Consider the following 27,188-nt stretch of genomic DNA (forward strand, 5'->3'; position numbering starts at 1 on the left):
TACACTTTATTTATAATAAAACTGTTCCTCCCTTCGGAGAAGTGCAACACATCTTTTGGAGAAAAGAATACCAAGCCAGAGGAGCACCACATATCCACATGCTTTTATGGATCAAAGATGCTCCTAAATTTGGTCAAGACAGTGATGCTACTATTTTACAGTTTATCAAAAAATATGTCACTTGTGAAATTCCTTCAGAAGCAACAAATAGTGATCTTCATGCACAAATTTCACAATTTCAAAGACACAAATGTGTGAAATATTGTTGTTGCAAATACAAAAACAAAGGGAAATACTATACCAAATGCTCCTTTGCTTTCCCTAGACCAGTTACAGCAACAGGTCAAGTAAATAACTTCATATCCTCAGTTAGACATAGTGTTAAAGGCAAATCACGTAAGAACACATATTACATAAAAAGAACAGAAGAAGCAAAATATATCAATGATTACAATGCAATCATTGCCCTCTTATGGAATGCAAACATAGATGTGCAGTACATTGCAGACAATTCCACTGCAGTTGCACGATATGTTACAGCCTACGTAACCAAAGCAGAATAAATAGAGCTTCAAGACCTCTGGGATGACCTATCATCGGACAAAACACTGTCTCAGAAATTGTACAGTTTAGGAATAAAAATGCTCTCTCATAGAGAATGTGGCTGCTAATAAGCTGCAAACCATTTAACCGGTACTGCTTTGTATGGAAAATCTGAAAATATAGTATGACTAAGCCTTGGTCCTGCTAGAAATCTAGAAAAAGAGTTCTCAAATCATACGACGACATAGCAACAATAGCCAAAAATGATCCCAACCAAGACATTTTGAAAAACAATTAACTAGACACATACTACCCATACTACCCAAACAGGAGTACCACTTTGGAAACCATGTGTCTATAACACATAGCCCAAAACTTCACATACAAAAATAATATAAAACCAGATGAAAACAAAGGTAGATACAGAGTGACAAATGGTGAAGGCAGCTTAGTGAAATTTACCAAATGAAGCTTAATTAATCATATCAAATTGTCATTAAAAATACCTCAACATAAAGAACTATATTACATATCCCTGCTACAACTTTTTAAACCATGGAGAAAAGAAGAAGAGTTACTAGATATCTATGACTCCTATGAAGACGCTTTCAAAGCAAATGAAAGCACTATAACCGATGTAAACTTTACACAGTACAAAACAATGTTGCACAATGAACAGCAACACGAAGAAGAACTCCAGGCCCAACTAGATAAAGACACTCCGACAGTAGTCAACCTTCTGTAACAGGAATCCAAGAACCACTGGGACAGCCACTAATAGCAAATGAGGCAGAATTAGCTATGACAGAAGTAGAAAATACCATGTGTCACTATGAAGAAGATACAGAAGACTTAACTGTACTGCAATCAAAACTTAACAATGAGCAGTGTAGCATTTTTCAAGAAGTGACAAAATAAATTGCACATGGTGTACAACATGAAAATAAAGAATGTATCTGCCAAAATTACAAACCTATACTACTATGCGTCAGTGGTCAAGCTGGTTCAGGCAAAACATTCTTAATCAAAATCATCAGCAAGTTCCTTCAACAAATGACAAGCAACAAACTGTCAGTTGTTGTAACTGCCCCCACAGGTTTAGCTGCCTACAACAGAGGTGATGTCACTTTACACCGATTACTACTCCTTCCAGTAGAACACCAAAACAAATTAGAATATTATAAACTTTCTACAGAAGCTGCAATGGAACTACGCAGAGTTTTAAAACAAATGAAAATGCTAATAGATGAAGTGAGCCTGGTCTCCAACCTAATGTTAGCTTTGATTCACCTCAGATTACAAGAAGTACTCAAAACAAACTACGAAGAGCTCTTTGGAGGAAAACACATTATTGTTTTCGGAGATCTTCTTCAATTGACACCAGTGAAAGGTGAACCTATTTTTAAAACCTTAGGACACAAACTTTGCCGTAAAACTGTTGGCAGCATAGGAAATGTAAACCTTTGGCAACATTTCCAATACAGAGAATTAACAGAAAACATGTGCCATCTGCAGACCTCACATACGCCAACATTTTAAAAAGTATTAGAGTTTGTGTACTACCTCAAGAAGCACAATCAGTATTAAAAACCCGGCACATCCATGCACTGTATGGCCATAACTCATGTGCTACCAATGTCTTTGAAAAATTAGCCCATAAAAATGTCAATTGTATGTCCTTGATGCCAACTCTTGCGAGCTGTTCAAAGTTCAATGAAACAATGTTGAAAAAAGAAATGCAACCAATAATTGAAATGTGCTCCACAGATAAACTGGACGTACATGGTATGACACTACCCATTTGTCAACAAGCCACAACAAGACTAAATACCTTACAAAACTCTATCTTCAACACAGCTGGTTTGGAGAAAATATTAAAATTATCTTTAAACTGCAGAGTAATGCTTAAATGTAACCTTGATATGGAGCAAGGACTAGTTAATGGCGCACTTGGTAAAGTTGTTGGCTTTTAAACATAACCATGTGACAACAACATTCAGTTTGTCAATATTCTCTTTGACAAACTATCAGAAGTTAAAAGGATAGGACGCTCAACAGCTTGATTCCTTCTTTTCAAAGACATGTATGTACGCACAGAGCAATTTTCTCTAACTCTAGCATACGCTGTCACCATTCACAAATCACAAGGTCTTACCCTAGATAAAGCATTGATAGATATTGGGAACACAGTCTTTAAAGAGGAAATGAGCTACGTAGCACTATCATGCTTACATACACTTGACGGTGTATTTCTAATCAACTTTGATGCAAGTAAAGTAAACGCTGATATTCCTTGCATTTTAGAATACAATAGACACCGTCACTGTACACCCCATCTAAAAACCTATCCTTTTCCACAAAAAGCAAAACGTTGTAAAAGAAAACTACTTCAAACAGAAATGCAACAGGATCTCACTGAAAATCCTCCAAAGAGAGTAAAATAAGCTAAACTTCATCAATTACTACAACTAAAGAAGAATCTACTACTCAAAGTAACTCAGGTACTTCTTCAAAGAAGCAACACACACTCCGAAGAAATGACTTGGACACAGAATTATTTGGTCCATTCAAATTTTCAAATATAACTGGTGTATATTGCTGCACAAATGTAGCAATACAACTTCCATTCCAATTGCCACCAATTGTTGACAACATTTACTTACACAATACAGACCAATTGTGTTTGCAAATGTTAGTCCTTCATAGAAATGCAAGCAACAATCCTAACAACACATACAGTGTTCATGGAATAAGACAAGAATTGGACAACGTTGCTGGAATGGTGAAATTCACTAAAAACTCACAAGAAAATCCACAAGAATGTCTAATGTACTTACTACAAGTACTGGAAAACAAAAACATACCTACAAATGAAATCTTCCAGATTTCATACTTGTGGAAACATACATGCACTCTCTGCAACAATGTGGCACAGGAACAAATCCCTAATGATTTCTTTGTGTATGTATCCATACCTAACTGTGAATCGGTTCCATTTCAGCAACTTGTACAAAATGCAAACCATGGAAGATTATGTACTACCTGCAATTCAGATAATCGTTCCACCTTACAAATACAAACACATATTAAATACGTAATACTAATGCTTCCACGTTACAATGCAGATGGTACGAAAAACAACTGCAAGCTGACTCGATTCACACATGGTGAGGTATCACTTGGTAAGAAAACCTTCACAACGATAGGTATAATCTACCACACAGGAACCACAACCAATGCAGGTCAATACACTGCATATATAAGAATTGTGGATGGTTCGAATATAATGATAGTACCATTACTCTAAAACAGAGATTACCAGCAAATCTTATAAAAGCTTATTTAATATTATTAAAACCAAAATGTAATAACTAATCTGTGCATAAACATTAATGAAACTTTAATTAGAAAACTATAAACAGTTAGAATACGCCAACAGGTATCTAACTGCCCCAAGATTCTGCAACAACCAAACAGATAAATCAATACCACTAAAATATAAGAAGAAATAAACAATTAGAATACACCAACCGGTATCTAACTGCCCCAAAAATCTGCAACAACCCAACAGATAGATGAGTAACTTGCAAATATAAATAAAAAACTATAACCAGTTAGAATATGCCAACAGGTATCTAACTGTCCCAAGATTCTGCAACAACCAAACAGATAAATCAATACCACTAAAATATAAGAAGAAATAAACAATTAGAATACACCAACCGGTATCTAACTGCCCCAAAAATCTGCAACAACCCAACAGATAGATGAGTATCTTGCAAATATAAATAACAAACTATAACCAGTTAGAATATGCCAACAGGTATCTAACTGTCCCAAGATTCTGCAACAACCATACAGATAAATCAATACCACTAAAATATAAGAAGAAATAAACAGTTAGAATACGCCTACACTTATCTAACTGCCCCAAAAATCTGCAACAACCCAACAGATAGATGAACAACTTGAAAATATAAATAAAAAACTATAACCAGTTAGAATACGCCAACAGGTATCTAACAATCTGCAACAAGCCAACAGATAGAACATTAGCCAGAAACAACAAATAAACACTGAAAACAAAGAAAGAAATGTATTGTACCATAACAAAAAAGGGTGTTTTTTTAATCCAACATGGATTTTCCCACAGACCCAATGATTTAAGGAACAAACACAGAAACTGAGCAAATTGCACAGTACACTGGTTTGCAAACTACTAAATATGAGAGTTGAAATAATGCAGAAATGTCTATTATGCAATGTAACAACTCATTATGAACTACCTAAACTAACATGATCTTTTCTTTTATCACAGAAATTGAAAAAGAATATCTGCTCCACTTACCCAAGTCATGAAAAAAATATTTCCAATCACAAAAAATCAAACAGCAAGTATATTATAATTCAACTCACAAATACTGCTCCATAACACCATTGAAGCAAACATCTAAACATACACCACGATCCAAAATGTTTACTTCCATGGATATATTATACTGCAGTGCTTGTTACCAAACTCTACAATCTTAATTACATGACGTAGCCAAAACTTCACAAACAAACTATACAAATCAAACAATACACAAACTGTAGTTTTGTGGATATTTGATGGATGTTTGATTCTATGGGTATCTTATGCTGCAGTGGTTGTGGCTAGGGCCTAGAGTCTGGCCCTGGCCACAACCACTGTAGCATAACACACCCATAGACTCAAACATTTTAACTGTGCTTTATGGGCTACTGCATTTTTTATGTCCGCGGACAGCCGTGGTGACTGCGGACATGACAAACACATCAGGGGCGCCTGCCACCTAAACAAATACAGCATTTGATCCACCTTTTACTCCCCCAAACTCCTCAAGCAATCTCGCACACCAACATACCCCGCCAAAGTTGTATTTCCCCCCCGTTTGTCGCTGCGCTGCCCGTGATGGTGGACGCATCAAAACAATACGACGCACCTCACGCTTCAACCCAGCCAATCAGCGAACACGTCGCATGGCCGCGGACATGACGCAAGCCAACTAGCCAATCAGTGTCCTGTCCACGGAGCGAACAGGGAAATGTGTCCCCGGAGCGGACATTGGATATCACACATTTTTAGACCTACTTTTTGGTCGTTTAAAAAAAAAATACTGTATGGATTTTCACAAAATTTACAAAAGCACGCTTTCGGGACTAAGCTGCTGCTCCTGCCACAAATTTGGTGCAAATCTGTCCAGTGGTTTGAGCTGTAGGCGTGAGCAAAGTTTTTTTCCCCATTCACTCTATGGGAAAAAAAGAATTTTTGGGACCACCCTTATAACTTTGCCCCCCCTGCACCAAGCCTTGCTAAACTTTGCAAAACAATTCAGAGTGGGCCATATACTTTTTTGCAAAGTTTGGTGAGGATTCGTCCAGGGAGAGCGAAGTTATAAGCAGCCCAAAAAGTGCTCTTCCTCTGGGATTAGCAACTTAACCATAACTACACGGCCACTACCGTGGGCCATGTAATATATATATATATATACATATATATATTCAGTGAAAAAACTTTGTTAAAAGGACGTTATGGTTGAAAGTAAAACTGAAAAAACCCTGAAATTCGGCAGTTATGGTAAGATAAGTAACCATAACTCGTGCCACCGTGCACTGCTAACACTAACACCCAGGACATCAAAGATGACATCACAAATGCGAACGGAGATATCACTAATTTTTTTGCCTTACATTTTGGTCATTTAAAAAAAACTGATTTACACCAAATTTGCAAAAGCACACTTTCGGGACCAAGCCCCCGCTCCTGCCGCAAATTTGGTGTAAATCCATCCAGCAGTTTGGGCTGTAGGCGTGCGCAAAGTTTTTTTCCCATTATGTCTATGGGAAAAAACTAAAGTTTTGGGACCCCTCTATAACTTTGCCCCCCCCCCGGACCAAACCTCTCCAAACTTTGCAAAAATATTCAGAGTGGGCCATATATTCGTCCAGAGAGAGTGAAGTTATAAGCCACCCAAAAAATGCTCTTCCTATGGAAACACCAACTTAACCATAACTACATGGACGATATATATATAACGTAATGTGCATTGATACAGATGTCCTTCTACCGCTAGCCATAGCAATGGTTTGGTTCCACTGTGTTTTGCTAACGTGATATATAAAACCCACAACTTAGTAAACCCCACTAGCCAATGCCAAAGCTATCACTACAATGGACCATGAGGGAAAACTCAGTTGCACACTACTGTGTAAAAAGTTCAATCACTGCTTTTGTCACAATCTATTGAGGAAGAGCAGATCATGATATCAAAAACAAAGCAAGCATTGGCAAAGCCAATAGTTGGGCGTTTGCTGCTGTTCTTTGCATTTTGCATTTAGAGGCACCAGGTACAAGGAGGAGAGTACAAAGTTACAAAGGAGGATGTGATAAGGGGTCGATGTGTGAAAGAGAAGGAGAAGGGGCAAAGAGCCAGGGAGGAGGCCATTGGGAGAGGATGCCAATGATGAGCAAATGAAATATGAGCGAGAAATGGTGAGAATGAGAAGCTGAGAAATAAAGCGAGAGTGTGAGAGGAAGGATGCGAGGGGGATAGGGTGGGTGAGTGAGGTAGCATAAGGTGTAGGCTGAGTGGGGCTTGAGATACAGGCAGTGTGCGTGGGTGAGGGTAAATAAAAAAGTGGTAGAGTTGAGCAGAGAGAGGGGACAGGGTGGGTGTGACTAGAGAAAGTGTAGGGTGGGTGGGTATGTAGAGAGAGTAGGGATGGGTAGGGTGAGTGCTGGTAGGGAGAAGGGGGTGCAATGGGTGGGTGGGGGTAGAGAGACTGGAATTTTTTAGAGATTGAGTCTGGGGTGGGCAGGTGGGTAGGCAATAGTGGGGTTAGGGTGGGTGGGAAGGGGTAGAGAGAATGGGTGTAGACAGTGGGGATAGGTTTGGTGGGTGGATGTAGAGAGAGTGGCAGTACAGTGGATGGGTGGGTTAGAAAGAGTGGGGGTAGGGTTGATGGATGTTGGTAGAGTGGTTTGGGGTGGGTGGGGTTGGAGTGAAGGGGATAGGGGCTATGGGGCTTAGAAAGAGTGGGTTTGGGTGGGGTAGAGAGTGGATTTTTGGTGGGTGGCTGGGGGTACAGAGAGGGTGGGTATGTTGGGAGTGTGTGGGTTGGCTGAGGGTAGAGAGAATGGGATAGGATTGGTGGAGGTAGAGAGAGTTGGGTCGGGTGGGTGTCTACAGAGTGGGATCAGATCAGTGGGATTAGAAAGCGGCGAGGGGGCAGTTAGGGGTAAGGAGAGTGGAGGCTGTGGGTGTATAAGGGTAGAATGAGTGGAGGGGCGGTGTGTGGGTAGGGATGGAGTGAGTGGAGGGTAGTGGGTGGATGAGGTAGAGAGAGGGGAGGTGTGTGAATGGCAGCTGTAGAGAGAGTTGGGGGTGTGATGGATGATGGTAGTTGGTTGGAACAGAAAACGCAAATAACAAAGCAGCATCCGTAGGACTCATGGAAAGTAGCTCAACATAGCCCAACCAGAACCCAACCAGCATGTAATGGGAGTGGGGTAGTCGGGTGTGGGTAGAGAGAGTGGGCATAAGGTGGGTCAGTTGGGGTATAGAGGCAGCCTCGGGAGGACTAAAACACAGATTTCCCCAACAAAAAGTAGCTCACAAATAGTCCAATGTTGTGTGAAATAGCCCACAATAGCCCAATATCAAATCACTGCACTTCTGGTAAATGGAAAGCCGTCACCCACTGGCTTCTGCTGCTGATCGAAGCAAACATGATAAGGGAGATCCACATTGGGTAATACAAGGAGGAGTTTGGAAAATGTTACTTTTTCATGCCATGGCATTGCTGGTTGCTATGCCAACCAGATATTCTGAATTCACAACCCCCCTGCCATTAATCACTTGCGTAACAATGGTCTTGCGCCACAAAGATTCACCAAAATCAAATAGAATGCTAGAGAAAAAAGAAAAAAAAAGATGTATACACACTGTTCATTGTAAGAAGAGAAATACTCTTTCCATATTGTTTCATTAGAAACAGAAGAAAGAGAGGCTGGGCACAGAAGTACTAAAAACAGAAGCGAACCACCAGCAGAGAAGGGAGACAAGTGACATCAGGGGAGAGGCTTTTGTAAAGAGTAAGGAATGGTAATGGGTTCAAGTTGTCCAAAACTTAAAAAGGCGACCTGCAAAGTGCTAAAAACGGGAAGAGAGCAGAGTGAAAGAAATGTACAACATAATGCGCTTTCTGCAACAACAACAAAAAAAAGGGGAAAGAGAGGAGCAATGGGCTGGCCTTCCCTGTGAACTGGTAAATTATATGTGCATAGCAAGGTGTCGGACACATTGGGAAAGAGGTATTTGCAATCTAAAATATGCTGCAACAGGTATTTGTTCCCTGGGGGAAGGGAGAGAGGACGCTGGGCCTAAAAGTGTCCTGCAAGAGGAGTATATCATTATATAAGTATGATGAAAGAGCATGCAGGTTTGATAAGTAGTTACTAAAATAATAAATGGTGCATGTGTGAATTTCAGTTTGAATGATTTGGTCCAGCACCCCACAATAGGGCTGTGTGCGGATATGTCGAATGCCAGGGGCTGGGACAGGTCGATTGTGATGGTGTGACAGCATTTTGGAGCCTTCACAAGTTCCGATATGCACAACAGAAGTACTCTGTGTTCTCCTGACTGTCTCTGTTTTCTCCAGATGTCACCTTTTCTGGTTTCGTAAAGAGCTGTCACAGCGATGACAACGATGTCTGCATCATGTCAAGCCCTGAAAATGCACATGTCATGTACCCAATAATAACAGAGAGGACCACCATGTCGCGGATCAAAGACATTAATGGGTTCTTCTTTCACTCATCCCAACCACGGTACCGTGTCACAATTTTCATGTCTTTTTCTGTTTCTTTCATAATTGTATTTTAATTACCTTAATAATTACAAAAGCGGTGAAGCAATTTGCAACACATATTACTTAGACAAACGCAGCTCCCTTGAGTGAAAGTACACAATGTGCATTTTAAATAAGGGGAACGGTACAACATCTACAAATGGATTTAGGGCCCGATTCAAGGAATTTTTGCCCGGTCTGAACAGTGATTTTGCACTGCCGACACAAACCTTGGTTCATGGAACCGTGCAAAGTGTACTTTTGCCGTGAAAAGTCCGGGCAAATTCATTTTGTACTGCAAAAATGACTATGCGCTGACTTTGCCCGGACTTTGCACTGCAAAAATACACTTTGCATGGTTCGAGGAATCAGGGTTTGTGTCGCCATTGCAAAGTCACTTTTCAGCAGTGCAAATTCACTTTGGACCGGGCACATATTCCATGAATCGGGCCCTTGGTGTACACATCAGTAGTAGGGGTGGGCTGACCGGCCGATGTGAAACCCGACCCACACGACGTGTTCACGGTTCGAGTACCGCAAACCTTTCAAACTTCACTGGGGGTTTGTCCAGGAAGTTAGCCAGGAAGATAAAATGAGTGCCCTAGGGGGACCTGCAGCTACATGCATCCCCCACAGGGCTGAGTAGCACTGCCATATTGGGATCTGGCAGAGACATGCATGGCATTGGAGATGGGTAAAATATTTTTTTATTTCAATTTCAAGTAACTTGTTATGGAAATAGAAATAAAGTTAAAACTTGCTTTTGGTGAGGGAGAGGAGAGGTTGAGGCCATCGGAGGACAGTGGAGTTATCAGAGAGGCTGGCTTGCCCCCAAAACATAACCAGCAGATCTATGCGGGTCACTGAACCTCTGCATCAGTAACCGGTATAATTCCAGGTTAGGGGAGGTGCATCACGGCTAATTGGTAGCATATGGTATGCACATTTAAGTCAATATACATATTTAATTCATTTGTTTATCCTGTGCACTTTACACATGTGTCTATTGAGGGTCTGTTTCATAAAACGTTACTCTCTTATTAATCCTTGAAGTAGAAATGAAGAAACGTTGACTTACTCCTGAATTACTCCTTTCTGACATCTAGTCAGACAGTGAGGAATCAGCCAGAATGACTCACAGTAACATGTTTGTCAGTTGGTCGCTAAGACTTCTTCATGTGTAATTCTAAATAGGCCTGGAAAAAGACTTTTGATTTGGTCCCAATAATTCCAAATGGGATATAAATTGTCTATTGGGAAATTAAATAAATTAATGTTTGAGGCACAATCACTGTCATGGATAGATTCCATATTGTCCTTGTTTAGATTTTCCTTTTTTGATATTAGCAGGAGGAAGTATTTTCTTTATAAATTCCTTTGTAATTGAACGCCACAAAGTGTCTATCACAAGTATAGATTTGGGGTGATGTAGAGCATACCATCAAACAATGGGGAGTGAGTAAACTACAGGTCTATATTACATAGATGCATTTTGAGTTTTATTTTGAATGTTGTCTCATGAGATCTATTTAATTGGAAGCGAAATATGGATTGAAAAAAAAGGAGATCTAGCGATGGAAAAGGTTTTGACATTCACACCATATTTCAATCGTGATTATTGGTTAACTATTCTGAAAAAATAATGTTTGCACATTCGTATCTTGTGATTTCAATGATTGCGTAAAATCTTTCTTCCAAACATATTTAGTATTAAATACCAGACATTACAGTACGGTGTATGTGTGATATGCACAGCAGGGAAAGTGTATCACTGCAATGGTCTTGAGCATGATTTAACTGGATGTATTTCACAGATGGTTATTCTCACACTAGTATTGGTAGGGTCAATCAGACCATAACAGCCTTGCAAGGCATGCTGTCTTCACCCCTTCACCCTTCTAAGAACCAAATGTCGCTGCTAGAAGAGATTCCGGAAGCAAGGCCATTACTGCACCTGCTCCTTAGGCCAGGACCCAATTCACCCGATTCTCTTCCTTATGGAGAGGATCCAGGCACGGGAATCTGTGGGGACCCCTCGTATCTCTGAATGAATCTTCGCTGTGTGGCTAATGCAGATTGATTGCCTCTGTGTGCACGCAGCAGAGATCAGTAATGGTGAATGTCATGAAGAAGCATGTCACAATCTAACACAATCTTACCTTGACTATCCTCTTATTTTAGCCTTCCCTCCCAGTCATATCCATTGGACCACTTAATGAAAAAAGACCTGATCCATTCAGGACCTCTACTTTCATCTTTCTCTGTCTTATTTTTTATTTATTTATTTGTATTCAGATCCAAAATAACTTTTACAAATCACAAAATCACAAATTCACAAGAATCATCATATTACAGTAAAATCAATCAAATTACAGTAAAATCAGTCAAACAAGTCGTACTATGCACAGTAGTCACCCTTCATTACCTATTGTTTAAACACTCCTACTGAATTCATAATCTCACGTGAGAAGATCTAACAACTGATGTAGCTACATGCTAACTAAAATCACTATCATTCATACATATACATTTCCTATAATGAAGGAATAACGTATTTATAGATTGTGAATATAAAACATTAAATTAAGTTAAATAATAGATAAAGATACATAAAAATTGACCAAATTAGTTCTCATATACTAATCCCATAACATCAATTAGTGTTGGGCAGGCGTTTTCTAATGATACGCCATAGCCGATACAAGGCAATGTGCCCGCTTCAGGTCTCAGTATTGTGACAATAGTTCCAAAATGCTTTCTGCTTTATTGACTCATGATTGTGTACAAAACTTCACAAAGTGGTCATATATACATTGCCCAGAGCTGCACATTCAGGCAATTTGCAAATATGACAGCCCCTATCTTAGATGGGTTGCCCCAATAAGGCACCACAAAAATAAGCAATGGCAACTGGTTTATCCGAAGCCTCAGTAGGAAACTCTGCAACGCTGGGTTAGGGCACTGCCTCACATATCTTTGAGGTCCGAGAAAACAGTGCACTACACCCGAAACGTAGGAGTAGGAACGTAGTGTAGCCAAATGGGTGTAGTTGTTAATCAAACCCACTGCTTCAATTTGCGTCTGAAAGTGTGTTTTAAAACGGTATGCACTACCTCACTTCTTAATGCCCAAAAAGCTTGTTCTCCTCTCTTTCCACATGTCTTTCACTTCTCCCCTTCCATCTATTCGAATGGATCAATAAACTACTTGCGCCCCAATGTATCCATCTCAGCTATACCGTGCAACTGATTTCTCTGACTACTTTACCTTTAAAGTCTCCACTCCTTCTTCCCTCCCAACCATTATGCTTCTTCTCCCTCCTCTCTCACTAATCACCAACCCTATTCTCATTCCCCTTTTTCCTCCTAATCTTTCCTTTCTGATGCTGATAGCATTTTATTCCTCTCACGTGTTCATTCTACTGCTTCCCCACTTGATCTTATTCCCTCATCTCTAATCCCTCAATATTACCCTCCCTGATATTCTTTCTCACTGTTCTTATCAATTTCCCTCTCTCTACCTCTCTCATTCTCAGTCTCTTCAAACATGAGGTCATTATTCCTAGCCTAAAAAACCCTCACTGAATTCCCCCCTCAATTCCCAGCCAGCCCCAATATTCCCATTCCTCTGTAAGCATCTGGAATGTGTTGTCTACTCTAAAATCTCCTCTCATCTTAATTTTCACTCACTACTGCCTTCCATTTCCTGCACATCATACTGAGATTGCTCTCCTTCATGTCACTTACTCACGCCTCTTCACTCGTCACAATAAACTTTCCTCAATGCTTATACTCATTGACCTTTCTGCTGCTTTTGACACTGTTGACCACCCCACCCATCTCCTTGGGTCCTACAATGGTTCCACTCTTACTTCTCTGCACGCACCTACTCTGACTCTTGGGTGGGACCTCATCCCCTGTCCATTTCTCTATGGTGTTCACCAAAGTTCTGTCCTGGGGCACTTACCATTCTCCATCTACACTATCCCTCTTGTGTCACTTTTCAAATCTTTTATTCCCTCATGTCATTTCTATGTGGATGACTCCCATACAGTCATTTACTTCTTTGCTTTTCTGACTACCTCCACTCTTCTGTTTACTCCTTTCTTTCGGCGGCCCAATCCTGGATGTCCTCTCAATTCCTCCATTTAAACAAGTTCAAAACCCAAGTCCTTTTCTTTCCCCCGTCCTCTCGCTTTCCTCTTCCTTCCCCCTCTTCTCTCATTTTCTCCCTCCTCTATCTCATTCTCTCCAACTGCTTGTAATCTGGGCATAACCTTTGACTGCACGTTTTCATTCTCCCACCACATCTCTTTCACTGCCCGCACTTGCCATTTCTATCTCTTTAACTTCCATAAGATCTGGCTACCCCTTTCTGTCATTTCATGCAAAGAGGCTCCTTATCTTCTTGTCTATCTTTTCTGATATGCACTACTGATCTGCCTTGTTTATTGGTCTTCCTTTATCTCTCCTTGACCCCCTCTGCTCCATCTTCAACTCGACCATTTGACTTTTATTTTCGTTATCCACTTGAATCTATATATCTCCTTCATTCTTCTCTACTCATCACCTTTCTTATGACTCCTGTCTCCAATTCCACTTTTTCTGTATTGTATTTAATCCTGGCCTCGTCCCTCACTATTCTTTGATCTCCCCTTACGCTCCCTCCCGCTCTTTCCGCTCCCAACATCTTCATATCCTCACTGCCCCTAGCCGTCCCTGAGCACCCTCTTGTTTCTGTTCTTTCGTGCTTCTCGCCCCTAAACTCTAGAACTCTCTCGAAACTGATATCTGTGCTGCTCCCTTTCACTATATCTTCTGTTCTCGCCTCAAAGCTCATCTTCTTTTACCACACTATATTTTCTAACCTTCTTATCTGATCACCGCCTAAGCTCATTGTTGTACCATTTTGGTCTTTAAACCTGCTGTATATCACTTTGGCGAAAGTGCTTTATAAATATCAATAAAATACAAATAGCCAGCAATTGCGAAAACCGCAGTGCAAGTGCGAAAATCACATGAAAAGCGCTAAAAAGTTGGCGCACAGGCCATCTAACGGCGTGCGCCAGGTCACAGCGAAAATCGCACAGGCCACAGCGAAAATCGCACATATCGCGGCGCACGCAACAAAAGTAGGCGGAACACGGGGCGTAACACTCGGAATGGGGAACAACTTGCCAAAATGTGGGCGTCACGGGGGAAGTACAGGGTGCAAGTGCGCGGAACGCTCACACCATCGCCTACAACACGTATTCATGGAATCGAATAGGGCAAAACAGCGCACGGTCAAAGCAGCGCACAGGCACAAACACGACCGCCACAAGAAAGCAGGCGGTAGCGTCCCTGCGCCTGTAAAAAAGGTGCGCCAAAAGGTGCGCCAACAAATAGCACCTATATACAGCTATGATGAATGTCCCATACTGTGACCCTCCAGGACAAATGACGTGCAAAGGGGTACCCACAAACACGGACACCCGCTGACTGAAAAATAACGTGTGCGTGTATTTCTGGGTGCGCGGGAAGTTTCACACGCAAATTGCCTGGGTACGTGGATTTCAGGGGTGGGCGGGAAGTTCCACACGCGATTTGGCCGGGTACGTGGATTTCAGGGGTGCGCAGGAAGTTCAACACGCAATTTGGCTGGGTACGTGGATTTCAGGGGTGCGCGCGAAGTTTCACACGCGATTTGGCTGGTTACGTGGATTTCAGGGGTGCGCGTGAAGTTTCACACAGGATTTGGCTGGTTACCTGGATTCCAGGGGTGCGCGGGAAGTTTCACACGCGATTTGGCTGGGTACGTGGATTTCAGGGGTGTGCGGGAAGTTCAACACGCGATTTGGCTGGGTACGTGGACTTCAGGGGTGCGCGCGAAGTCTCACACACGATTTGGCTGGTTAAGTGGATTTCAGGGGTGCGCGGGAAGTTTCACACGTGATTTGGCTGGGTACGTGTATTTCGGTGTTGCGGGGGAATGCAACACGTGATATGGCCATGTGGGTCCCCCCAGGTGTTCCCTCTACACCCTCCACGGCCCCTGCAGGCAGCCCACACCACAGGGTACTAGCCTGCACCCCTGCTCATGTCCCACAGGCAACCCATCCACCATGGCCATGCCCACCAGCCAACCCACATGTCACCTTGCACCACTGATCACCAACACATGTCTCCCACCACCCCAACCCCCCAGCCACCAGGGGCAGCCTCCACCAGGCCCCCAGTCATGTCTATCACCACCCCCACCCCCAGCCACCAGGGGCAGCCTCCACCAGGCCCCCACTCATGTCTCCCACCACCCCCACCTCCCCACAGTGCAGGGGCACTCTCCACCAGGCCCCCACTCATGTCTCCCACCACCTCCACCCCCCAGCCACCAGGGGCAGCCTCCACCAAGCCCCCACTCATGTCCCCTATCAATCACCCCCACCCCCCAGCCACCAGGGGCAGCCTCCACCAGGCCCCCACTCATGTCTCCCACCACCCCCACCCCCCAGCCACCAGGGGCAGCCTCCACCAGGCCCCCACTCATGTCTCACACCAACCCCACCCCCCAGCCACCAGGGGCACCCTCCACCAGGCCCCCACTCATGTCTCCCACCACCCCCACCCCCCATAGTCAGGGGCAGCCTCCACCAAGCCCCCACTCATGTCTCCCACCACCCCCACCCCCCAGCAGTCAGGGGCAGCCTCCACCAGGCCCCCACTCATGTCCCCTATCACCCCCACCCCCCAGCAGTCAGGGGCAGCCTCCACCAAGCCCCCACTCATGTCCCCTATCACCCCCACCCCCCAGCAGTCAGGGGCAGCCTCACCAAGCCCCCACTCATGTCCCCTATCACCCCCACCCCCCCGCAGTCAGGGGCAGCCTCCATCAAGCCTCCACTCATGTCCCCCTGCACCCCCACCCCCCAGCAGTCAGGGGCAGCCTCCACCAAGCCCCCACTCACGTCCCCTATCACCCCCACCCCCCAGCAGTCAGGGGCAGCCTCCACCAAGCCCCCACTCATGTTCCCTATCACCCCAACCCCCCAGCAGTCAGGGGCAGCCTCCACCAAGCCCCCACTCATGTCCCCTATCACCCCCACCCCCCCGCAGTGCAGGGGCAGCCTCCACCAGGCCCCTACTCATGTCTCCCACCACCCCCACCCCCGCAGTCAGGGGCAGCCTCCACCAAGCCCCCACTCATGTCCCCTATCACCCCCACACCCCGCAGTGCAGGGGCAGCCTCCACCAGGCCCCCACTCATGTCTCCCAACACCCCCTACCCCCCAGCCACCAGGGGCAGCCTCCACCAGGCCCCCACTCATGTCCCCTATTACCCCCACCCCCCAGCCACTAGGGGCAGCCTCCACCAGGCCCCCACTCATGTCTCCCACCACCCCCACCCCCCAGCCACCAGGGGCAGCCTCCACCAGGCCCCCACCCATGTCTCCCACCACCCCCACCCCACAGCCACCAGGGGCAGCCTCCACCAGGCCCCCACCCATGTCTCCCACCACCCCCACCCCACAGCCACCAGGGGCAGCCTCCACCAAGCCCCCACTCATGTCCCCTATCACCCCAACCCCCCCGCAGTGCAGGGGCAGCCTCCACCAGGCCCCCATCCATGTCTACCACCACCCCCACCCCCCAGCCACCAGGGGCAGCCTCCACCAGGCCCCCACTCATGTCTCCCACCACCCCCACCCCCCAGCCACCAGGGGCAGCCTCCACCAGGCCCCCACCCATGTACCCCTGCACCCCCACCCCCCAGCCACCAGGGGCAGCCTCCACCAAGCCCCCACTCATGTCCCCCACCATCCCCACCCCCCGCAGTCAGGGGCAGCCTCCACCAGGCCCCCACTCATGTATCCCACCACCCCCACAACCCCCGCAGTCAGGGGCACCCTCCACCAGGCCCCCACTCATGTCCAACTAATATACCCCTGCACCCCCACCCCCCAGCACTGTGGGGCACCTGCCAGCAGGCCCCCACCATGTCCAACTCATGTACCCCTGCACCCCCAGCACTGTGGGGCACCTGCCAGCAGGCCCCCACTCATGTCCAACTCATATACCCCTGCACCCCCACCCCCCAGCACTGTGGGGCACCTGCCAGCAGGCCCCCACCATGTCCAACTCATGTACCCCTGCACCCCCACCCCCCAGCACTATGGGGCACCTGCCAGCAGGCCCCCACTCATGTCCAACTCATGTACCCCTGCACCCCCACCCCCCAGCACTGTGGGGCACCTGCCAGCAACCCCCACCATGTCCAACTCATGTACCCCTGCACCCCCACACCCCAGCACTGTGGGGCACCTGCCAGCAGGCCCCCACTCATGTCCAACTCATGTTCCCCAGCCAACATGTCATCACAATCTAGATCCCTGGTCCCTATGGTCAGCCTCCAAATGCAAAACACCCACCCGAGTATTGCATCCACCCACTCATAATTGGCAATTACATGACAGAACACCAATTGCAAGTTCCGAAACAAACACATTTCCCTCACATACACCCAATGGGTGTCAGTGAATCTCAAAAGCCATATCATAATATGCATTAAACCAATGAGATGATACTACACATTGAAGTGTGATAAAAAAATATGTATTGAAGTAAAAATAATTAGAATCAAAAATAAAGAAACAGAAATGTGAATGTACAAAAATGAAAAGAAGCATGTCCGTGAAAAAAAACAAAACCATAAATAAAAATCCTAAGTAATGGTGTCCAAAGTCACTGTCCAGAAATCCAAATCCAACGTGAAAAAAAATAGAAAGCCATTGCTCCATGGTGAAAATGCGAAAGAAAAATACAATCCAACAGTGAACTATGTACATAGGAACAAGCCAGGGTCCATTATCCCAACAACAGAAATGAAACCTATCTAACTATACTGACTAATAAAATAAACTATATACAAAAATGTGGCCAATGTCCGAAAGGTCCAAAATAAATCCCAAAAAAAATGAAACCTAACACTACCTACATAACTATGTACAAGGGCAGCGGGCTAGTTCGACGGCTCACTTGTGGATGTCCCGGGTCAGGGCATCATCGAACTCCGAGGGTCCGCAGGGCCGTCGACATGTCCACCTCCAAACCCCTGCGGATTGCCTCGAGTCACTCGGCCCGCCTCAGGGCCCTCCGCATGGAGTTCTCCGCCCTGACCATTGTGAGCCGTGCCTCTTCCGCCCGCTGCCGCTCCGCATCTATGGCATGGCCCAACCGCTGCCACATGGAAGACACTCTCTGTCCTGGGTCCTCCTGCCCTCCGGCCGATGCCTGCCCCTCCGATGTTGAAGGCCCGAGCCTTCATGGCTCCCACCACGTTGCTGCTGCTGCTGTGCCTCTGCCCGTGCACTGCCTCCTGCTGCCTGCACATCCTCCTCCGGCTGGGGTGCAGTCATTGACGTGGCCACCCCTGGTGGACGTCCGACTCCCGACTGTGGCAGGGATGCCTCCTCCACCAGCCTGGCCGCACCGTCCGAGGCAGCTCCACAGGGCACCCAGGTGACTGATGGGTGGTAAGATGGCACGGAGGACGACTGGCGCGTAGGGGGTTCAGTTGAGGAGGGGGTCGTAGCAAGCCCCATCATACGGAGGAATCCGGCCTGGGTGACCTGTCCCAGCAGGCTGACGTGGTCAACAAGCCATTCGAGATGACGTGCAGTCTCCTCATGAAAAGACTGCAGGTCACCTCGCATGGCCCGGTGACTCAAGGCCACACCACTCAGAACAGGCTCAACCCGGACCCGGATAGCCACGTCCGCAGGCAGAGGAAGGCCAGTTGTTGTGAGCTCATCCCCTGCCTGAAAATGGGTCTGAACGTAGGCATCCCTGCTGGTGCAAGATGATGCAGGGACAGGATCAGGGACAGGATTGCACACAGGCACCTCCACGGCGGCCTGTGCTGCCTCCTGTCCCTGGTCCTGCACTGCACCACTAGCACCAGTGGGATCCCCACCTCCAGACCCCGTCTCTGTTGCTTGCACGGCCTCCTCCGCCAACACACCACCCACCAACCTGGATGACTCCGTGCCATCTTCCCCCGTTGGGCCCTGTGGGGTCCCAGCTGCCCCTTTTACTGCCGAGGAGTCCAACTCCAACCTCCGCCTCTTGGACCTCCCCCCGGCAGCTGCGGCCTGGGACGCGGCACCGGACTCCTCACTCCCCGACGAGATGACAACATGGGAGGGGAGCCGGGCCTTGCGTCTCCGGCTGGCGGTGGGATCCCCGCCGCTGTGCTCCACAGCACCTTCTCTGCCCTCTTCATCAGTTGACGCTGCAGACAGGGAGAAATAAAACACAGGCATCAGGACACTGTACAATGGACACATACACACATGACAGTTGTACATGAGTGGCATTGGCAAACCTCAGACATGGCATCACAATCACCAACACACATGTCATTTCAACTCGCACACATGAGCCATAGCACAGCCATATCGCAACTGCCAGCACCATCCATACACATACAACAGCATGAGCAGACAAAGGTGAGCCAGACATCACATGCAACACAGGAAGTGCACCACACATGTACACACACCACCACACTTGCATGCATGTGTACACCTCTGCCAAGTGTCACAGTGTTCAGATGGGCATCCATGTCAAATCTGCCCATCAGGCTTCCACATACCGCTGTCTCATGCATCCATGTTTCATCACTCTTGCACCCTTGTCAAATACACACACATGCACATGTACACAGTGCTGATACATGCAGCTGAAAACAACATACATGCGTGACATCATGGACATGTCTACTTACATACACATTCATCCAAACATGTGTGCCCACACAACTGCATTTGGCATGCAAGCCTACACACACAAGCACCATCCATGTCTCACACATACCAGCCCTCGCATGTGTTAGCCCCACGGCCGTGTACACCCCCACCCATACTCGACCCCATACAAACAGATGTGCAACCTGCACACTACTGAAAAATCACCACACGCACAGCTCACAATCAGGATGCATGTAAACTTACCGCTCGACTCCAGACGGGTCAGCCTCTCAAGGACCTGGACGTGGAGCGCTGGGGATATGCGTTCAAGGACCCTCATCTGTTCTTCCGACAAGTGGCCCCGGCGCCCCTTGGCATCCGCTGCCTTCAAGAGGCGCCGGGCCTTGTTCAGGGTCCTGGACCTGAAGTCCTCCCAGCGCTTCTTGACATGTTGGAAGTCGCGGACTGCCACCCCCTCCGCGTTGATGGCAGTCACAATGTCAGTCCAGATCCGAGTCCGTCCTTCCTTGTCGGTGCGGGAACTTCCAAAGAGGACATCATACTGCCCCAGGACTTGCTCCACCAGGACACCAACTTCGGTGGCACTGAAGCTGGTGCCCCTCTGCCTCTCTGGCCGGGGGTTGTCAGTGGTCTCAGATGGTGTTTGCCCCGACATGACAACTCCAGAGGCAGGAGTGGGTGGGCAACTGGGTCCTGGGGCTGGGCTGTGGAGCGATGTAATCCCAGTCGGGAGTCTTCGGTTCCAGCAGGGGTGGTCACAGCAACAGCACCCTTGGCTGATGTGCAGGCAGCAAATGGCAGGGCATGTGGGCAGCAGGCAGTCAGGCAGCAGCAGATAGCAGGTGGGAGCGTGCTGGGGCTCTGGGGGGCAGTAGTTCGGCCTTCTGGGCAGGAGCGTGGTCTTCCGTGTGCTTACGCGTGGCCAGCTTGATACGGAGTGATTTGGCACGTGAAAATCCTGCACGTCTGCGTGTAAATCGAGGAAAGGCCCTAAGCGCGTAGGCACGTAGGCACGTCAGCACGCATATGCGATTTCATTGAACCAAAGGCCCTTAGCGCGTGAGCGCGTCTGTGACGTGAGGCACGTGGGTGTTCCCCTCAATACACGTGATCACAGAGCACACGTGGATTTCCACCAATCGCGTGTGGAACTTCCTGCGCACCCCCAGTAATACACGTACCCAGGCCAATCGCATGTTCGCTCACTTCCCTCTGAATACATGCAATGACACTCGGACGTGCAGTTTTACCACGTGTGCTCGCATTTGCCATTTCATTGGCCCAAAGGCCACCATGCGCAGCTGTGACGTCACGCGCATGGCCGCAGAGAATGGCGCGTGTAAAAATGAAGAGAAACACGTCCGAGTGTCAATCGCGTAATTGGTGGAAATGGCCTCATTGCGTATGCGCGTCTGTGACGTGTGTATAAAAGGTACGTGTAGGATGCCATTTCCTTGTACGTGCTTTTCGTGGAGAGCGAGTGGGTGAGATCTGTACTTCTTGTCGGTTCACACGCGATTTACTTCACGGGGTTTCCAGTTTGTACTCCCTGTTACCTTGACAGTTTTTTCTCTTTTCCTCTTTTTCCTGGGCCTGTTTTCTCAAACAGCTTCCCTACTACTGTTGTCCTGTCTCCTCAGACAGCCTACAATTCTTCTTTTGGCGGGGGTGTTGCCAACGTGCACACACGCATATTTTTCACGCTTTTGTTCCTGGCAGACGGTGAGTCGCGCACGTATCTAACATCTGTGCTTGCCTCGTGTGTCGCGAACCCCTTCAGAGGTCATTCTAGGCTGCGTGTGACACGCATACGTTCATTCTTGTGTTCCTGGGTGCCACAGCGTAGTGCAGGTTTTTTTTCAACGCACGTGGTCTAGGAGGGGTTGCGTGCACCTTACTTCCCTTTTTTGGGGTGCCTGTGCATTGCGTGACCCGTCATCTTTCCCCATGGGTGACATACAGCCTTGCTAGAGCACTAGGGTACGATTACCATCTGGTACCCAAGCCCTTTGACCCCCAATTGCCCAGGACAATAGTTCACATCAACTACCATACGCACAATAACATCAGTGCCATGGCTGGGAGGCGAACAAGCTGTAAGGGTGGCAAAGGTGGCCGAGCCCCAAGTGGTGGCCGTGGTGGATCTGGTAGGGGACGTGGCCATGACTTGCAGGGTGCCCCTAGACCCCATGTGTGGAGGAGCAGTCAGGGACACCCATGCCCCTCCCCCCCCGGTTGAGGTTACCGTGGCTGACACCATCCATGCTCAGCCCTTGTTGGACCAGCCCACTGTGGAACCAGACCTGGCACAGGGTGACTCCATGGCTGACTTCCAGGTCAGCAGGTCTAGGCCACGTGCGCCGGTGAACGTTGGTCTCATCAGGCCACGTGGATCAGGGGCAGCTAGGTCATCTGCTGCCCCGCGTAGGCAGGCTGGGGAGGCTGCAGGGGCAGCTGCGGCTCCATCCACCCCACCTCTCACACACCCAGCCAGGACAGTGTCGGTCCAAGTCCATCATGCTGACATTCCCCCTGACACCATCACACTTGAGATAATGCCTGCACCAACTCCCATGCTGAGTGTGCAATCCCACGCTCCTGCCCCTAGTGTCCAGAGCGGCGCAGGACACTCCGGATCCCCACCACCTTCCAAGCGGAAGAGGAAGAGTGCTCGTCCATTAGAGGCTGATGCCCCAGACACGGCTACACAGTCCGGCCCGTCAAGGAAGCCCAGCTTCAATGAGGCCGAACTGAATGCACTTGTAGAGTATGTGTCCGCACATGACCGCGAAATGGTGATTGTTGCAGGATCCAAGACCACACCTGCACAAAGTCAGGCACACTGGCAGACCATTGCGGACATCATAAGTGCCCTTGGAATCGTGAGGCGCACAGCTAATGATTGCTACAAGCGCTGGAATGACCTGAAGCGCAGGGCAAAGAATAAGCTGGCCTCAAGTCATGCCGCAACTCTAGTGACTGGAGGTGGGTCTCCAGCAGACGACATAGAACTCACTCCACATGAGCAGATTGCTGGGACCTACGTCACGGAGGAACAGATCCAAGGCGTGGGAGTAGTGGCAGATTATGAGGCATTGTCCGGTGAGTGCACATGCATGTGTGTGTCATCCATGTGCATTTTGTGTGTGGGAGGGCTTCTGTTTGTGTGCCAGGGGAGGGTGTGTGTGCCTGAGTGGTTCGGCTCACCCATGTGCCTCTTCCTAAACATTCTTGCCACTAGCATTTGGGTATAGCAGCATCCCTTCGGCCAACATTAGACATCCAGCCCAACACCACGCCAGTTGCCCTTGGAGTGCCATCTTGCCACTACACTGTTGCTTATTTACCTCTGTTAATTCAGGCAGATTGTTTGCATACCACCACTTTTACTCGGGATTTCTCAGTCCTATTGTCACATGTCTGACATGGCTATTGTACAGTGGACTGGCTCAGTTTTGTGGACATGATTAGTTTGGACATGTGCCTGTGCTATAGGACCATTTTTGACTGGCAGCTGCATGTTAAACATTAGAACCATTACAATGAAAATAATCAATCATATGAACAACCTGGACTGAATGAACAATTGGTGACCTCCTCTCCCTCTCCACTTCATGGCTAGGGTACATGCCATCTGTGTGATGGCATGTGTATTTGACCTGCCAATCACTGGCCAATGTGTGATGGCACTGCTAGGCAGCATGCAGCAAATGTGTTCATCTTCCATCTTGGTGTCATCAATGTGTGGCATCTGCCTCCCCATCACAGGCAGTGACGGTGCATGCATGGGAGTGTTTTAGTCATGTGGGACATGTGTCAATCAAGTACTGTTTCTGTAGCCTCTCAGCAATCATTGTGGTCCATAGTGCTAATGCCTGTTTCCATTTGTTTTCTTTTATGTCTTTGCAGGGGAAGAAGCGCCTGATACTGCTGGGGTTGTGGAGATGGTGCAGACCCAGGAGGGGTCTGAGGGCCGACCGACCACCAGTGAGGGACGTGGTGTGGTGGTGGGTGAGAACCCACAACTGCTGCATGTCGTGCTTTCAAGGGGTGTCTCTGGCTGCACCTCCCCCGAGCTGTACTCAGGTGTTGATTCGGATGATGAGACCTACGTGCCACCATTTACAGTATGGAAACCCAACAGGCAGCATCATCAGAGATGATGGCTCAGGCCATGGATAGGGTGGCCACTTCCATTGTCCCCCCGAAAGGCTGATGGAGCGACTACAGCAGGCAACCGACTCCATCTGCCAGTCACACAGGGAGGACATGTTGGCGTCCAACAGGGACAGGCGGGCGGCACTGGCGACTCTGCAGGAAGCCATCTCCATAGAGTCCCAGGGCCACAGGGAAGCCCTGAGGCTGGAACTCCTTCACCTCAGGACGACTCTTGTTGAGCTTGAGGCTTCAACAAACCGAAGGACAGAACAGCAGCTGGAGTGTCTCACCCATACGCTCTCAGCTGAGATGCAGGCAACTAAGGCGGAGGTCCGGGCATCCCGTGAGTTGTTGCATGGGGACCTCCGCACACTCATCCTCCAGAACGAGACCTACCACACCCGCATGCTTGCAGCCATGGAGGAACAGACTAGGGCCTTGCCTGGGCTGCCTCCCATAGTGCCACCACCTCCGGATGCAGCTGCACAGGGTGAGAATAGCGACAGCAGTGATACTCCCACAATAGGGTAGCCGTGTGGGCCATGAGCCCATGGAGGTGTTTTTTTTTCGCAAGATCTACACAGGTGGGTTTTGGTGTGCACCCTGTCCTCGGACCTCCTGGGTGGCCTCCCCAACCACCCCAGGCCCATTAATGGGCATTTTTTTTTTTTTTTTGGGACAGTGTGTTGCCTTGTGTGGCTCCCGTGGGCATACGCTGCATTGTGGCTGGGCCCATGCAGGCTTGTCATGGATTTGGTTCAGATGGTTGGGTTTTTGTCACACACACCCCTCCTGCTTCCCGTTTCCATGGGCTTGCAAAGGGTGTGCCCAAGTGACATTGACGTACATGGTGACATTGGAATCCCATGAGCTGTGTGGGCAGTCTGTAGTCAATACTGTGTATACATTCATAGTGCATATTGTTGTTGTATCGTACACTGCGTGGTGTATTGATATGTGCCTCTGCATCCATCTCATCCTCCATATTTGCAGGTCCATTCCTCATGTCTTCGCAATGCGGTCCACCTTTGAACTGGAGTCCATGTTGTAAGCAGTGCACCTACACTCTTGCGTGGCGCTAACACTGTATACTTGCAAGTGTTCGGAGGGCTGTCATCATCAGGTGGTGAGGCTAGCAAATTTTTAAGTCTGAAATGTCATGTTTAAGGTAGGTTGGAGGTTGTGTAGGTGATTGGTATTATTGGTAAGTATTTGGTAATGTGGGCTGTAGGTCCTGCATTACTGTGGGCATTTCATGTGTGGCCAGGTTTCCATTAGGGACACTGTAGCTGCTGACACTTGGGGCATGTTGTGGGGATTCATTTCTTTCCTCTCACATTGCATGACATGCCATGGTGTGTTGTGTGGCCGTGCCGTGGAGTGGGTGGGTGACATGGCACTGTTTTCATGTAGTATTTTGCAAGTGGGTATTCATTTCTGCAGCATGGAAGTGTCTTTTCATGACACTGCATTGGTGGTGTTTGTGTAGGTAGGGATGCACACATTGTGACACTTCCACATGAACAATCTCAGGCTGCTATGGTTCTGACAGTTGACAGTCCCTTTGTTCGTCTTAATTGTCAGGTCGAGTCATCATTGCTTATCAGATGGTATGTGCCAGGCCTGTGTGCACTCCACTGGGGTGTGATTTCTATGTGAAGTAATTAGCCACCAGCTGCGTACGGGCTGCCTCACCCCGTGCCCTCTCCCCTCCGATGCGCAGCGGGCGTGCATGTGGTTGGGGATGTGGGGGCACCACCATGTCCACGGCCAGGCCCCGGCGTGTTGCAACATTGTGCAGGACACATGCTGCCACTATGATCCTGCACACTACTGGGGGCGCATATAACAGCTGCCCGCCAGACCGGTCAAGGGAGCGAAAGCGTGACTTGAGCACTCCGAATGTGCGCTCCACTATGCCCAGGGTTGCAATATGGGCTGTGTTGTATCTTACCACTGGAGGCGTGATGGGGTTCCGAATTGGCGTCATCATGTGGGTGCTCAGAGGGTAGGCACTGTCCCCTGGTGAGGAGGTGATGGGTATCATTAGTGGGGTAGTGATATAACTCTGCATCTGACATGCATGCATGTGCAGTGGCATTCATACTCACCAAGCAGCCATGTATCACCATGCCGGCCAGCTTCTAGGTCCCGGCTTAGGGTAGACATTCGGTAAATTAAGCTGTCGTGGGTGGATCCTGGATAGTTGGCATATACTGAGGTGATGATTCCCTTAGCATTACATACTACCTGCACGTTGATGGAATGCCAGTGCTTGCGGTTCCTATAGATGTGCTCAGATGCCCTGGGGGGACGTAGTGCCACATGGGTGCAGTCAATGGCACCTAGCACTTTTGGAAATTGTGTCACACCGTAGAAATCGAGGGCGGCAGCCTGCCTTTCTGCAGGTGTCCTGGGCAGGTATATGTGCCTACGGACTGATGGGCGTGCAGTGATGATGTTCAAGACCTGGTGTAGGCAGCGTGACTGCGTGGCCTGTGACACCCGACCCACTATGACACTTGTCCGCTGAAATGATCCTGTGGCCAAGAAGTGCAGTACATTGAGGACCTTCTCCAGGGGGCTGAGTGCTTGGGAGCACAGGGTGGTTGATGTGAGGTCATCCTCCCACTCACTGACCAGGTCCAGTATTATGTGTGGAGGAAACCTGTACCTCCCATACACCTGGTCATCAGGCATCCCAAAAAGGCTGGTTCTGGGAGTGAAAATTCGGGCCCTCACTATCCTCCTCGTCCTCCTTTGGTAACCCACAGCCACTGCTGCTAGGAATGGTATATTCATCCTGGCGTATGAGCTTGTTTGTGGTTTGCGCGCACTTTTATGCTGCGCGGGTCGACGTACGCCTGCT

At 48.0% G+C, this 27,188-nt stretch overlaps 1 protein-coding gene across 2 annotated transcripts in view; it reads left to right on the forward strand.

Annotated features, from left to right (window-relative positions):
- The window catches only part of PKHD1 (PKHD1 ciliary IPT domain containing fibrocystin/polyductin), a 4,356,595-nt gene that overhangs the window by 3,333,616 nt on the left and 995,791 nt on the right, over nucleotides 1-27,188 (forward strand). For both annotated transcript variants that reach the window (XM_069605754.1, XM_069605755.1), the window contains one exon: nucleotides 9,229-9,397. In XM_069605754.1, coding sequence (XP_069461855.1) covers nucleotides 9,229-9,397 — 169 coding nt within the window. The remainder of the gene's footprint in view (nucleotides 1-9,228; nucleotides 9,398-27,188) is intronic.

The sequence above is a fragment of the Ambystoma mexicanum genome, chromosome 4p (genome assembly GCF_040938575.1).
Source record: "Ambystoma mexicanum isolate Mex_15411 chromosome 4p, UKY_AmexF1_1, whole genome shotgun sequence".
In the NCBI taxonomy this organism is placed as follows: Eukaryota; Metazoa; Chordata; class Amphibia; order Caudata; family Ambystomatidae; genus Ambystoma; species Ambystoma mexicanum.